Below are 16,231 nucleotides of genomic sequence, written 5' to 3' on the forward strand. Positions count from 1 at the left end.
TATAGCGTACAAAAAAACATAAATCTTCTTCAATATTTAAAAAAAAAAAAGAAACGAAGCTTACTTTAATTGATCCTCGGCCTAATCGTTGTGAGGAAGGAAGTCTCTGGACTGTTAGTGCTTGAGCTTCTTCTCTCAACTTGCTCACGAGCTTTTTCTGGAAGCTGTCATGGAAAAGATAGTTAGAATTACAGAAAACGCATTGTCTCGTTTTTTATTGACACTAACTAACTACGTACTCCAGCGTGACAATGAGTCGCATTCATATCGTATCAAGACAAGTATATTATACTAGATAGGTTAACCCTAATTCGATCCGTTAAACTTATGGTATAAAAATCTCAGACCTTAACACGATCTATTAACATAATGGGTCGTTTCGTGTCAACTTGTTTTGACCTGTTTATATAAATGGATTGAATATATCTGAAATTTACCTGTTTGACCTAATTAAACTTAGCATAATTTTATATAAATGTTAAAATCACAATATCTATAAAAAATATATATATATATATATATATAAAACTAACTACAACTCTAAAATTACAATCTAAACAATAAAAATATTGAAATTAAAATTTCAACAATTTTATTTTTAGGTATAAGGGTATAATTGTAACTTTAACTTTCTTAACGGGTCAAAATGGGTTGACCCATTATCAACCCGTTAAGCAATCATGTCTTAACGGGTCAATCCATTTTGACTTGAACCTGTTAAGTCTAAACCCTAACCCGTTATTATCGTGTCGTGTTCGTGTTGGATTAATGAGTCGTGTCACATATTGCCACCCCCAGTACTCATTCGTCTAGTAAGTCTATTACATCTACGAGAACAAAAGGGTAAAATATTAAAAAAATATATATATTCATCATCATTTTTTTATCATCTCATGATATGACATTAAATGATAAGTTTACAAGTGAAACATAATAAATAATCTCTAATTATTTAATTTGAGACTATTATTGTTTATTAGAACATGATGATCAGCCTAGGATTAGCAACTGCTTACATTTTATCGCAATATTGGAGCCTTTGGCTTATACTAAAGGGTAGAGCTATATAGGAATCGAGAAAATCAGCTGACTCAAACCGGCCGTCAGAGCATAGAACTGGTCGGCGTGCAGCAGGAATATATGAAAACTGATGTCGGCCGGTTTGAACAAAAAAAAAATGGCTAAACCGGCTGACCGTTTATATATATATTCAAAATATATGTAAATAAAACGGCGTCGTTTCACTTAAATGAATGAACCGACGTTGTTTTAGGGCCTAGAATATTATAAATAATAATAATATAACGGCACCGTTTTAAAATGGATTAATAATCTCATTTCTTCTTCTTCTTGCGTCTTCTTCTTTCTCACTTTACATCATTTTTCCATCTGCAACTTTATTCTAAACTCTCATTGTAGAAGACTCGACATCCCTCCTCCATCACATAGATGTTGATGACAGACCGAAGAACCGAACTGCACCACATCGAGATCGAGAATATCGATTTTCTCTCCCTAATCAACTGGTTTTGATCGGTTTTGAGCTCTCATGGTAGATATCAGTGGGGTCTCGATTTGGCACCGAAATCGACGCCGAACCCATTGACATACCGCCCTACTAAAGAGCACAATTTTAGTATATTGGGGATATTTATTTGATCTTAAATGTCCTATTTATTTGAGAAAGAAAACGATATACATACAATCTTTTTTATAACTTTTTGGGAAATGATAGTCTGACACCCCATTCTTACAGCCCAAGTTGATCGCTTGCACTTTTTTTTTTTTTTTTACTTAGTGATTAAGGAAGTGATTTCAAGTGTATTGGTGTATTTTTTTTTATTTTTTAAAAGTATTTAAATATATTAAAAAAATGTGAAAAGAAAAAAATAACGTTGGACGGTAAGCCCAGCGATAAGAGTGGGGCGGTATAGTAACCCTACTAACTTTTTATATAACTCTGTTTCAAATTAATGATATTTTTATAAAATAACTTATAAAAATAATATTATTTTATCAAAATACTCTCAATTTAAAACAAAGTTGTACGTATATCATAAATATCTCATTTAAAAAATGTGAAAAACAGGTAAGATACATAGTATATAATCATGTATAATCCGATTGATTAGAGCAATGCTGCATAATCTCTTCAACCTCCACACATTATATTTTTTTATATTTTTATATTTTTAAATTTATTATTTTCAAACTAATTTAATTCTTCTATTTATTTTCATATATTAAATTTTTGATAAAAGAAAAAAATAATAAAAATTAAAAAAAATGTGGTGTGTGGAGGTTGTGTAAATAGTAGAAAGTTGTGTAAATTTTTTCATAAAGAAATACTTTGGGATCTTTTTTAGTTTCTATTTCTATTTTGGGTAACAATTTTAACCGTCGAACCAAATAGAAAAAAAAACATTCAATAAGTTGAAAACAAAAAAGGAATAATAATTTATATGAGAATGGGAATCGGCCGGATCAAATAGACGTGCCAAATTGTACATATGGGTCAGCCTCATGCAAACAACAAGGGAAGATAACGGCAGTTAATTATAAACAGACAGGAATTGAGGATGCCGCACATGGGAAATAGCTTTCCTGTTTTAGTACCCCTCGCTACCAGTTGGTCCAGTTGCATGCGCTTTCGGCCTATCTCGTACCAACCCTGCAACTGCTTATTTAATATCCCTGCTGGCAAGAACTCCATGCACTGCGTTCTTCAATCTACCTTATTTTTTACTATATTAATTGGACAAATGATCAAAATACTCTTTTGTTTCATTTGAATTTGAGAAAAATTTTAGGTTAGGTTGACAGGTGATATGAATTAAAGGGATGATCATTTAGAAAGATTTCTTTAATGTTTACTGTTGAATTGAGTGGTCAGTTCTCTTTTAATGTTAACTGTGCAAGTCTCGTACAGTCAATTTAAAAAAATAAATGAATCTTATTATAAAAAATTTACTTTTTCACAATGGAATCTGTTATTTTTTAAAGAAACTACATAATCTAAATATATTTGTATCTAGCATTACTCTCGCTTTATATATGAAATTCACGTAATGGTGTTATATGCCGATTGGACACACAAACACTACTATAGTAATTATTTGTATAATCATCATTTATCTACCTCACACGAGTGAATTAAATTCAAGACTGTTGACAGAGAGGTCTTAAGGGCTCAAGTAATCTCATTTAAGAACCTTAAAACTGTATTTGTTCAGAGTTTATTCCGTCTCTTCATCTAAAGGAATTCCAAAAATTACACATCTCAAACGCTTCTCAGAAACCCCTGAACAAAACTATATGCATATAGTAAAATATCTAGCGTCTCATGAACATATACTACATCCTTTTAAGATTCGGCAGAGTTCCTGATCTGGGAGATTCTTGCTAGCATTCAATAACAGGAAGCAAAATATCATGTTAAGCTTCCAATCCTTATTGCCCTGATCCTCCAGTTTTTGTGCTAACAGATTTAATCAAGCACTTGTACTTTATTTTCCTGTTGTAGGTTGACTAGTTGTCCATAGATACTACCCGGCTTTCTACTGAGGTGCTCATGGCTGCCAATTTCAATCACCCTGCCATTTTGCAGCACAGCAATACGGTCTGCATCACGAATGGTTGACAATCTGTGTGCCACCAGAATTGTTGTTCGGCCCTCCATAAGCTTGTTAAGAGCTTCTTGGACCAGCTTCTCAGATGCTGTGTCCAATGCACTTGTTGCTTCATCCAAGAGAAGAATGGCAGGGTCTTTCAGCATTGCTCTGGCAATTGCTACCCTTTGTTTTTGGCCACCTGATAACTGAACTCCCTTCTCACCAACTTGAGTTTTGTAACCTTCAGGCATTCTACTGATGAATTCATGGGCACTTGCTGCCTTTGCTGCCTTCATTACCTCAATTTCTGATGCCTGCTCATTCCCATACTTGATGTTCTCGTAAATTGTTGTGGAAAACAACGCTGGCTCTTGCTGAACCAAACCTATTTTCCGCCTTAAGGATTTCAAGTTCAAGCGTTTAATGTCATATCCATCAATCAAGACTGTTCCGAAAGTGGGGTCGTAGAATCTCATTACCAGGGCAATCACAGTACTCTTCCCCGAGCCACTTTGTCCCACTACAGCAAGACTCTTTCCCGATGAGACTCTCAAGTTCAAGTCCTCAAAAATGGTGATATCAGGCCTTGCCGGATACTTGAAACACACTTTCCTGAATTCTATATTCCCCTTGACATGAGTTACCATTTTTGAGGTAGGATTATTGGAATCGATAGCTGTTTTCCTTTTGAGAATACCGAAAACTGACCCCAGTGCTTGCGATCCCTTCACAATGTCAGGTGTAAGAGCAAGTGTTTCTGCTATTGCCAATGCAGTGATTATCAAAACCATGAAAGATTTCATGATGTCTCCAAAGTTCGAATCTTTATGCTTGATTAGAATTGACGCATACCAAAGGCCAAGTGCATATGAACAATATGCAAAGAACTGCGATAAAGCATAGCCAAAACCGGATATATGGCCTCGTACAAGTGCTTGTTTCTTTGGTTGGTTTAGTTCAGAAGAAAACTGCATCGAGATCTCATCTTCAGCACCAAATGCTGCAACAGTGCGTATATTGGCAATTGCTTCGCGTGCCACAGCAGTTGCTCTAGAATAGGCACGGGTGTAGTCTCCTCCAAATCCCTTGAGAAATAGTTGCTGTAGATATAAAGAAAAGTGAAAACATGTGGGGTTGAGAACCAGGAAAAACGAAAAAGAAAGTAACCACTACCTAAAATAGGTAGCACGAGGTGATCAATGAGTTCCATCGAAAGCTTACCTCAGTAATCGAAGCTCCAATAAGTAGGGGGAGGGAGGCAACAACGACAGATGCTATGCGCCAACTTAACATAAAGGCAATTACAAATGCAGTCACAGTGAGTGCTACATTCTGCACAATTGTCGATAGACGGTCAGCTAGAGCACTTCTGACTAATGTTGCATCGGCTGCTAAAATTGAAGTCAGTAAGCCCGTATTATTCTCATCCAAATCAAACCAGCCAACTTCGTTGGAAAGGATAGCTGCAACGTGAGAGAGTTGCACAAAATTCTTAGAATGAATTTTTGTATTCTAAATATGTACGCAGCAGCTGGGAAAAATTATCCTGAGTTTTGATATTTGTAGTGTGTGGTGAAAAGATAAGAACCTGAGAACATTGATAAGCGCACACGGGTGGTGAGACGCTCTCCCATCAACGTATAGAAGTAGTGTTGCAGCAGGTATATGGGAATAGTAACAACTGCCACTACAACAAATATAAGAGCCATCCGTTCAACTTCATGTTTCATTTGAGAAACATCAGGGGAGTAAAATGCAGTCAAGATATGTGTGATTCCAAAGGCAAACAGGGGAGCTTCCATGCCAGCCAGAACTGCACCCACTGAGCCAAGTACTGCATATGGCCACTCAGGTGCATTTAGTTTAAGTAGTTCCCAAATTGAGGGAGTGCGCTTTATTGGTAACAGATTTTGATCACTTGTGCTAATAGACTTTGTTTCCAGCTGATGGGGGAGGTCTCGAAAGCTTGAATTTCTCGAGCTTACTGAGCCTCTAAAGCTTGAATTGTTTGAATTTCCACAGCTAGATAATAAACTGGACTCTTTAACATGTTCTGATACTTGCGAGCTCACTAGAGTTGCATACTCGCCATTCTTAGATATCAAGTCCGAGTGCGTCCCACTTTCTACAACCTCGCCGTTCTTCAACACTATAATTGTGTCAACATTTCGTATGGTGGATAGCCGATGTGCAACGATAATTGTAGTCCGATGGGACATGATTTCATCTAGTGCCTGCTGAACTGTAAGTTCTGATTCTGCATCAAGAGCACTGGTGGCTTCATCTAGAAGTAGTATCCTTGGGTTTCTCAGCACTGCTCTTGCAATAGCAATTCTCTGTTTTTGCCCTCCTGAAAGCTGAGTTCCAGCCTCTCCTACCTGAAATTCAATAAACTATTACGTCAACCTCAAGGTAGGATTACAAATTTGTCAAAGATCATGATGAAAATGAACAGGGGACACTTGGCAGTACGCTTGAATGGTAGTTACGAACCTGAGTATCGTAATCATCAGGTAAGCCTTGAATGAAACAGTGGGCATTTGCAGCTTTAGCAGCTTGTATGATATCATCCATGTCTGCATCTTGTTTACCAAACAGAATATTGCTAGCTATGGTTGTGGCGAATAGTGCTGGCTCTTGGCCAACCAATCCCATTTGTTCCCTCAACCATTTTAAGTCAAGACTTTTAAGATCATGTCCATCCAATAGTATTCTACCTTTACATATGCAGGCATAAACCACGTAAGCTTTTGAAGTTAAGTAATTTGAATCCAAATGTTCAACTAATGAATTTCCCTTCAGAATAGTTTCTGATACGGAGGTATTACTTACCTGAAGTGGGTTCATAGAAACGTTGAACCATGGAAATGATAGTGCTCTTTCCGGAGCCACTTGGACCAACTACCGCAAAGGTCTTGCCAGCGCTGATTGAAAAGCTCAACTTGTTGAAAACCAAATTTCTTCGTGAAGGATAAGCAAAACAGACCTCGCTAAAGTCGATTTGACCAGCGATTTCTGGCAACATCAATCCGGTATCTGATGTCTTAGAAGACTTGGAATCTGTTTCAATCATGCTTATGATATTGGCTGCAGCTGCCCTTCCTTTAGCAATGCCAGCAAGGTTTGGAGTAGCTTGGCCTAGAGCACTGCAAATAAACGTAGTCTGTTTTCAGTCAGGAAAAGATATGATCAATTATCAATTATCAATTAAGTCCTCCCAAACATCTTTCAAAGTGGACTTACAATCCACTGAAGATAACATTGATAATTGTAGTGAAAGCCTTCCCTCCATTCGTGTCCCGATGCCCGACAAGTATACCGGCATACCAGAGAAGCAATGCCCACGCACAAAATAAAAGCCCATACGTGAAGCCTACACCCACTCCTTTTGCCAACCCGCTCTTCTTCCCCAGTTTTAGAGCTTTCTTTAGTGACTTAGAGTATGCTTCAACTGCTTTATCCTCTCCTACAAACGAGTACACTGTACGAACCTGCGAAATAACCTAATCCAGAACACAAGAGAATCAGCTCAAAGCATATATTTCAATAGTCAGCAAACATGAAAGAGGCTAAAAAAGAAAATGTATATGTTGAAGACCAGTGCTTACCTCTTCTGCAACCTTTCCAGCTGCAGCATAAGCAGCCTCACCTTTTTCTGATAAGGTAGACATGGTAATGGTATAAGCTCCCCCTGCGAAAGCTATCAATGGAACAACAGCCAAGGTGAGAAGTGAAAGCTGCCATACCGATGTAAATCCAATGGAAAACCCAACAATGAACTGAGAAAGGTAACGCAGAGAATGGCCTATCTGCATAAGATACAACCAGATAACAGTATTCCTTTAGTACACCAGCCTAAATTTTACTCAACACAACAACATCAATCATAAAATAGCCATTGTTGGCTGAAATACGTACCTTGTCACCAATTGCATCTTGCACTAGTATTGCATCACTGGAAATGTGGTGAATGATATTTGTAACTCCGGCATCGGTGTCAAAAAAACCGATATCCTTCTTTAATACTGCCTGGAGATACTTCAGTCTCAAACGAGCAGTCTGCCTCTCTCCAGTTTGCATCCAGAGTGCGACACCTGAAAAAATGAATTAAACAACGATATTGCTAGCTGATGCTCAAACAGATAAAGAAACATAGACGGTTAGATTGGACTGATTAGGCTTAAAATTGTCAAACTTGCCTATCCATGCTGATGCCAAAACTACGAGTCCAAGATAGATCAAGTACAGAGAATACTGCAAAAGGACACAAGTTTAGATACATACAAGTGTGACTTTTCAAGAAGCATATATAATCAATATAGAAAATAAATAGACAAGTACGTACGTACACACATAACTGCAGATCAGTATATTATCTTTCTGCGTATGTCTTTCAATTTAGAGCAAGCTAGAAATGTTGACTAACGATACAAAATTACGAATCAATTAAAAAATTACAAAAGCACGACGCCACTCGGGGATTCATGTCGACTTCGATCTTCCCAAGACGTCATCGCATAAAATCCTTGTAACATTTTTGCAAGCATCGTTAAAGAGGCGCGAGCTCCATCGCTTCTGTAAGTTCTTTCCGTGATGCTTTTTTTGTTGTTGTTGCAGTATGTGACTATTACGACGGAAATTATGGGAAGTCCGCAAGGCAAGGCAAGACAAACTAGAAAGTTTTGTGCATCTCATTTTCTCCTTGAAAGAAGTGAAGCCGAGGATGTAGCGGCCCTACTCTACTAAATACCTAATTTAACTGCAACACACTTTCACTCTGCTCGTAGCCTTCCCACCTAACACTTGATAGCATTAGGCGTTGCTGTCTCGAGGCAGTCGTGTTGACTAAATGATATTATCATCTTGAGAACCATATTTGACTAAATTAATGAATAATATTTTTTCTTTTGTCCAAAAGTTTAAAAAAAAAATATCTAATTTCATCATTATAATTTTTTTTAAATTTTCACATAAAATATAATAAATAATTCAATCTTTTCAAATCTTAAAATATTAATAATATTAAAAAATAATATTTTAATAATATTTTATCTAATTCATTTAAAATCATCTCATCTCGTCTCATCATCCAAACGAAACCTAAGTCGACAAAAGGGTTACATTTAATTATTTAATCATTTCATACTACCCCTCAATGTGAGCCAAAATTTTTATAAGCAATGAAAAAAAAAAAAATAGAAAGGAATACCAGATTGATTTTCAAATTAAGTGAGGGCGTCTAAAGTTGCAATAATCTTGTACCTGGGAAACCCGCGAAGACAATATGTGAGGGTGCTTGGATAGATGTCCCAACGAATCAATCATACGACCGAACAACACAAAGAAGACAGGAAGAGCAGCACCATGGATGCACGCCCCGACACTTCCGAAGAACATCAATACATAGTCAATTGTATCAGCAGCAGAAAATAGGCCAAGAAACGAAACGCTCTTCTTTTTGCTTGAATTACTTGGCTCTCCCATTTCCGGAGCTGGATTCTGGTGCAAAAGTGTAGGCCGATTATTGGTGGCAAGCTCTACTTCTTCCATGGAGACCAAAAGTTTCTGAGACTGAAATGAAGAGGGAAAATGCTAAGATATGTTGCAAATTGTGAACCTTAATTTCTTTTCATGGAGTAAGCAGTATAAGCAATCCATTCAAGCCAATAAATGTAAAGGTGGAACTAGTTGGCCAACCCAACAAACAACTCGGCTCCTTAACTGTGTTTTGAATTTTATGAGCACATAATATATATATATATATAGAGTGATCTGGTTTTACGAATGGTTCTCGGAAAGCATACGTACGTTCCACACACTCCCATCCTTTTCACAACTCCAACCATTCCATATAATATATAGCTCAATATATGGCCTATTGGGCATGCAATTATTAAAGCTACAACTTTCTTTGCCGCATTTGCAGTTGCGGTTGTGAGGTTCCACTTTACTGTGTTAAAAGGTATTGGGTCCTTTATCCAGAAAACAAATAAAAAATTTATATATATATATATATATACAATTATATTTTATGCAAGTGTCGCATATTATTTTTAAAAAAGAATAAAATTTATTATTAAAAAATTAATTTTTTATATAAATCTTATATTTATTTATTTTTTTAAAATAAGAGCGCGATGCTTGCTCTATCACTATAAATATCGTTTCACTTCAAAAAAAATAAATCGATAATTGAAAGAAAATTGATCACTCGGGTCCATCTTTTTGCATCACGGTTGTTAACTTGGACCACCATGTCCGTGATTAGATAATAAAAATAATAATGGGTTATCCATGGGATTAGGTATAATGCTTTACGACTAATATTAAATATAGTCATAGATTATATAAGTGTTGTATATTTTTTTTCAAAAAGAGTGAGGTCTACTATTAAATAAATAATTCTTTCATGTAAATCTAATTTTTACTCACTTTTTTCACAAAAAATGTACGATACTTACGTACTCTATAACTACATTTCTTATTTGTTATTTGAAAAAATCTATTCATCATCTCAACTCTTATCATCTTATGATGTGATATTAAATAATAGGTTCACAAGTGAAATATAATAAATAATTTTCAATCACCTAATATCACATCACAGAATGATAAAATAATGATGAGAGTTTGGATGATGAATAGCATTACTCAATTATTTGAGGTGCGCGAGAAATTTTTTATTAAAACTTGGTGCACCTTTAGAATTTGTCAGTATTTTGTTCCTAAACACTATGGGTGCTACCCATACTATACGGTGAGAATGCAGGGTAGGGGCGGAATTTTCACCCCTGTTCTAGCTTTGGTATCTTTCTGATATCAATTTGTAACACACTCAAAGGGGCTAAGGAATAATCTCATTTCGAGGGAGTGTTTCTGAAAGAAGAAGAAAATTGATCTTTCTTTATTGTTTAGATGATCTTTTCAGAGCAAAACCGCTCATTAAGCTGTCCTCCCTAACAAATTCACCAACATTATGGGTTTAGCTAACCAAAACAGATAAATCACAATTTGCAAAGTAAACTGAGCCTACGGCCTAAGCCCATTAGCTATTACAATCAAAAGTCCAATAAAATAGTCTAAGGCCTAACACCCAAAGGTAGAAGAAGTAAAAGTAAAAAAGGATAAATGGGTCCATGGTTTGGATTGGGCCCAAGGTAATAGGCTTGTTACAACAAGAAGCAGGATGATTGGTTCGTGCTCGATTACATGGGGAACTTTAAGAAGCTGTACGTACGTACACATGCAAGAAATTAAAGATGATGTGGATTGAAGGGTGGAGATAAATTAATGAGTATAAAGAGACGGCATTAAATACGAGACAAAACCATGCATACTGACGACTACCATCAATTTGGTCCGCTAATATAATTTTGCATATATACCTTTGTCGTGTTATAGATGTGCGATCATATCCGATTGCTTGGGTTAGTAGTTGGTATTCACGATTGAAGTATTACAGCCACGTATAAATTTTATAAAAATAAATTTATAAAATAACATATTTTTAAATAATATTTTAAATTTATTTTATAATAAAATTAATTTTATAATCTAACGTATCACATCAATATACGTTAATATAAATTATTTTTATGAAAAAGCTTTTTTTGATAAACATTTCTTCGAAATTATCTAACAAGTAACCGTACCGTACAAGAACGAGGTTGTTGGCATTTAAAGATGAGCAATTTAATTTTATCTTCGGTTAAGCCCATACAATTATGCAAACAAAACATAATTGAAGAAACACTCAGTTTTTGTACCTCTCTTCTTTGTTTGTTTTCACAATCATCATCATCTATCTTATCTCATAATTACAATTTTTACAAATTCTTATATAAAATAAAATAAACTGTTAGGAGAGTAAATCCCCTAGACTTGGGCTAAACCAAACAGGCTTGACCTAGGTCGTTTGAGTAACATGGGTCGACACTAGGCCGAAGAGGGTTAGGCCAACCTATAAGGCCCATAGTGGGAAAATATAGTAGACACGCCTTGCGTAGGGCCTAGTCAGAAGTATAAATTACTCCTAACCACCCACGATTAAGGCGCCAGGGTCAAATCGAGGTGTCAAGAATGACCCTGACACCCAGGCACTGAAAGCAGCACAGACCGAGGCACCGACAACTCAGGAGCAGGGTGTCAAGGATAAGCCCTGCACTCAAGTACCAACAGCAAGCTCGCCTGACCATAGCCAAGCCACATTAAATGGAAGACAACGTTAAGCATGACACGACCTGGACTAAGGTGTCAATGGTCTCCACGATCAGGCGTGAGACCCTGCTGCCTAACAAAAGGCTGACATGGAACATGACAGGAAAGGATGTGGGCGACACCCCCATACCCAGTTGACAGGTATGGACGACACCTACTCGAATCCCTTCGTCAGAAGATCACATTGGCCAGGTATATAAATACCCTCACACACTCTCTAGGGCTCTCTCTCTCTCTCTCTCTCTCTCTCTCTCTCTCTCTCTCTGTGATTGAACGTTTTTCTCTTACACTCGCTTTGCCACCCTCTCCCAACAACTCACTTAGGCATCAGAGGTACTATGGCGCCCCGAGTCTCCCATTCTTTATCTTAACAGGATCCAAACTGAGCTTAGCAAAGCGGAGTTGTCCAGGCTGTGAAACACAACATCAACATAAACAATTCAACTTTTTCAAATTTTAAAACATAAATAATATTAAAAAAATAATATTCTAATAATATTTTATTCAACTTTTAACTTTTATCTTAACTAATCTCATTTATGAAAACAAACAAGGAGACTCCTCCCTATCCCATTCATCAACAATCATTTCTGTCATCAGCTTCGAATACAACATTTACCACCCGGTTAAACTGGCTATTATGCTCCTTTCATTTCTCACCTTTAGTCGTACACACGCCATCACTAACTCCAGTGAGCTCCACTGCATTCATGTTAATTAAGTCCTCCAAAATATGAGCATTTTATTTTAAGGTCATGTTTGGATACATAAACGGTTTCATCTTATCTGATCTCATTATCCAAACGAGGCCTAAAAGTGAATTATAGTCTAGTTTTGGGCTGTGAAAGTTGGAAACCTAATTGGACCGGACCAAAGCATCAACCGATTTGCTCCCACTATATATATATATATATTTTTTATTTTTTATTTTTTCTTTTTGGGCGAGGAAAAATATTTGGGCTTGGACAGGTTAGACGATGTGCTTTATTCGGGATTATTTTCTCCTTTGTTGCTGTTCCAATTGAGAAATATACTTGATTGATTTAAGTTTTCATTCTTATCATCAACGTCATACTTATTTTTATTTTTATTAATTTTTTAAAAAAATTAAAATTTTTATGATTTTATTTTTCTTAATTTTCTTAAATTAATTAAATAATTCTACTCATTATTTATATTTAATAAAAATAATTAAAAATTAAAAAATTATAGATAATATATAGTGTAAAAATGATGAGTGTAATTTTTCTATTAATTTACTCTAACGCCCTGGCGAAGTTTCCAGTAGAAAATGAAGGACCGCCGCCAAGACTCTTTGTATTGGGCTGTCGACCTCTCATACGCTAGAGCCCGCCGGCTCCCTGTGGACGGCCGACGGTCCCAATAGAAAAAAGACAGCTGCTAAAATGGAACGAGCCTCTCTTCCTTGCTAGCTGGATAAGGTGGGTTGCTTTGATAATTTGCTTTCCATATATATATTTTTTCTTACTGCGTGAATTGAATGAGTTAGTAGGGTTTATGCAGGTGAACTGGGTTAAGGTCCCAACAAGGTTCATGAATAATCCCAGTGAAGTCTGGACTGGGTTTTCCAATCTTTTAGTAGTTTCTTCACTATGTATTTTTTTTTTTTTTTTTCTCGGCAAGGTAGATAGCATTAATAAGGAAACAGATACATATTGTCTGATAAAGTACAAGCTTAAATATATATATATATTTTTTTTTTGGTGTACGCGTTTTGTAATATTTGTTCTCCCACTCGTGCTTAGTCTACAAATCCATGCTTGGTTAATGTGCGTGTATGAACAAATGCTGGCTATCATACTCTTCCTGTATGATTAACCTTCGATATGATTTTTGATATCTCTGTGTTTTACTAGTGTTTACTCTTTTGACATCAGTACAGCTCTGGATGCATTTCTTTATGCTTTCTGTTCTTTTGAGTCTCATCAGAACCGGACGAGAAATAAACTGTCACATGAAGTTTTTGACAGGAGTAATGCAATGTACAAACATACAAATTTCGCATAGGCACTTTGTAAAAAAATAGATTACACTAAAAAATAATTTTTTCACACTTTAAAAGTAGAGTTCGCTTTTTTATAAAGCTCTTTATAAAGGTCTGTATGAAACTTGTGTATTTAAGATTTATATAAATATGGATGTAAATTTAAATCACAAAACCAGTCACAACCGGTTGGCCCGGTTTTGAATTGGTCCAGTCCGAGACCAGTTCTTGTGTTAGGAAAACAAGTTAGAATCGGTCCGGTTCTGGTTTTATGATTTTCCAGACCGGACCAGTTAGGGAAAAAAAAAATATATATATATATATATATGAATTAATATTTTATATATAAGTTTTATACAAAATTAATATTATACAAAATATTTTTTATATATAAGTTTTATATATAATATATAATTATATGTAAAAGTTGTATAATATAATATATATAATTATATATCATATATGAAATATATGAAATAATTTCATATTATAATTTATAAATTATAATATAAAATGTTAATCTTAAATATGAACATTTGTAATTTGTTTGATCATATGCTATTAATATAATTATATATAAGATAATGTTAATTTATAAAATAAAAGTTTAATCTTAAAGATGAAAATTTAATTGATCATATGCTCTTAGCTTTAAACATAAAAATATATATTAAATTATATTATATATAGTCTAATATATTATATAGCTATACTAATATTTTTTTTTATAGATAATCATAGAAATTTTATTAATAGAAAAAGGCAAAGCCTAGGTCCACAGATAGTATACATGAGAAACACCTAGTTAAAGTTTACGATCGAAAGAAGCAAGTCATGAATATTTAGTCCATTACAAACAATGGTTCATGCCCATAAAAGCAATGACTTAAAGAAGAAAAAGTTTAAGTTCCTCCATTGTTCTCTCACAGTCTTCAAAGCTTCTTGCATTTCTTTCCCGCCAAATACACCAACACATACAAATAGGAACAATACGCCAAATGACCGCCACCTGTGAGTTACCCTAAATGTAGCTATACTAATATATAAGTTTATAACTAATACTAATAATCTAATATAGTATTAGTTATACTTATACTAACATAGTTATACTAAATCACTATAAGTTTATAACTAATACTAATATATAAGTATACTAATAGTATGATATTAATATTATTATATAGTCTAATATATTATATAGCTATACTAATATATAAGTTTATAACTAATACTAATAGTCTAGTATAAACTATAGTTATACTAATACTAATTACTATAACTAAATCACTATTGTCTATTGAATGTATTACAAATATATATAAATTATAATTATAAATTTCCCAAACCATAACAAAAAAAAAATATATATATATCATTTAGAAAAAAATAAAAAAAAACCACATTGGGGAAACGGTGTCGTTTCCTCTCCAGTATACAACACTTTGTTTCCTCTCGAATAAACCCTTAAGTCTTGAAGTCTCCAATAACAAACGTCTATGCCTCTATCTTTTGTCTCTGTCTCTCTGCAATCTGCTCCACTCTCTTGTCTCTCTTCCTCAGCCTCACTTTCTCGTGCCTCAGCCTAACTCTTCGTCGCACATAACTTAGCCACAGCCTACTAGTGCTATCACACATAGATCCTCGCCCTCACTTCACTTTCTCTATCTTCGATTCCTCACGATAATTTGTTTTTGTATTTTTTAAATTACTTTGAAATCTCAAATCTAGTAGATGGTATTTGTTTTATTAAGATTTTTGAATCCGAAATTTAGGATTTTTGTAATTGTATTTGTGTTATTAAGGTTTTGTGATTGGGTCTGTATTATTAGGATTTTATGATTGGGTTTATAACATTAAGAAAATGAGATAATTGCATCTGTATCATATGGGGTATTACTGCAAGGCCAAAGGCCACTACTAAACCCATGGCAAGGTCATAACCAAAGTCGAACAAAATCTTATGCCTCAAGATTTTTCAATGCAATATCATATCATGACAGAGTACTAAACAGATAAATATCACATAATAAGACTAAATATTTCAGACTTTATATTCACATCTTATGCAGTAGAGAAACATTGTACAAACATTGCTCATGTCTACACCAGTTATGATAAAATGTTAGATTTCAAAGTTCATAAGAGAGACTAGTGTAGAAACAACCGAGATTGTTTTCATACAAATTACACAGGTTTTCACAAAATCAACCTCAATCAATTTTAAACAAAGTCTAGTATAGGAGCACTGCTTACTTGACTTTTGTAGAGTACTATCTAAGCCTTCAACCCGCACCTTAGCAATATTACAACCTAATCCAGAAAAATATCACTAACATATTAATAACTCATGTAAGTACAAAATTGACTAACTAACAAAATTACAAAACCTAAAACTATA

The 16,231-nt window shown here is 34.8% G+C and overlaps 1 protein-coding gene across 3 annotated transcripts; it reads right to left on the minus strand.

Moving 5' to 3' along the window:
- Window positions 1-3,325: 3,325 nt before the first annotated feature.
- Window positions 3,326-9,397, minus strand: LOC121261407 (ABC transporter B family member 13-like). 3 transcript variants are annotated; one of them, XM_041163758.1, is made up of 11 exons: window positions 9,276-9,397; window positions 8,874-9,182; window positions 7,811-7,865; window positions 7,530-7,705; window positions 7,220-7,420; window positions 6,855-7,114; window positions 6,444-6,757; window positions 6,105-6,328; window positions 5,200-5,989; window positions 4,833-5,074; window positions 3,326-4,711 (listed from the first exon to the last, which is right to left on the minus strand). In XM_041163758.1, the coding sequence occupies exons 2-11, from the start codon at window positions 9,159-9,161 to the stop codon at window positions 3,488-3,490; spliced, it is 3,774 nt and encodes a 1,257-aa protein (XP_041019692.1). In that variant the 5' UTR covers window positions 9,162-9,182; window positions 9,276-9,397; the 3' UTR covers window positions 3,326-3,487. The 3 variants fall into 3 exon arrangements, with proteins under 3 accessions (XP_041019692.1, XP_041019691.1, XP_041019693.1); XM_041163757.1 differs by lacking the exon at window positions 9,276-9,397 and having other exon boundaries at window positions 8,874-9,265; XM_041163759.1 differs by lacking the exons at window positions 7,811-7,865; window positions 8,874-9,182; window positions 9,276-9,397 and having other exon boundaries at window positions 7,220-7,311; window positions 7,530-7,658.
- Between the last annotated feature and the right edge of the window lie 6,834 nt (window positions 9,398-16,231).

Source organism: Juglans microcarpa x Juglans regia, chromosome 4D (genome assembly GCF_004785595.1).
Source record: "Juglans microcarpa x Juglans regia isolate MS1-56 chromosome 4D, Jm3101_v1.0, whole genome shotgun sequence".
Lineage (NCBI taxonomy): Eukaryota > Viridiplantae > Streptophyta > Magnoliopsida > Fagales > Juglandaceae > Juglans > Juglans microcarpa x Juglans regia.

Bases quoted from the DNA above. Each gene is read 5' to 3' on its own strand.
- LOC121261407 (XM_041163758.1), bottom strand. From the start codon at position 9,161: ATGGAAGAAGTAGAGCTTGCCACCAATAATCGGCCTACACTTTTGCAC. The intron at 7,421-7,529 runs GTACGTATTTCA...TATCTTATGCAG, and splicing joins AAGATGCAATTGGTGACAAG to ATAGGCCATTCTCTGCGTTA. The intron at 4,712-4,832 runs GTAAGCTTTCGA...TTATATCTACAG, and splicing joins TTGGAGCTTCGATTACTGAG to CAACTATTTCTCAAGGGATT.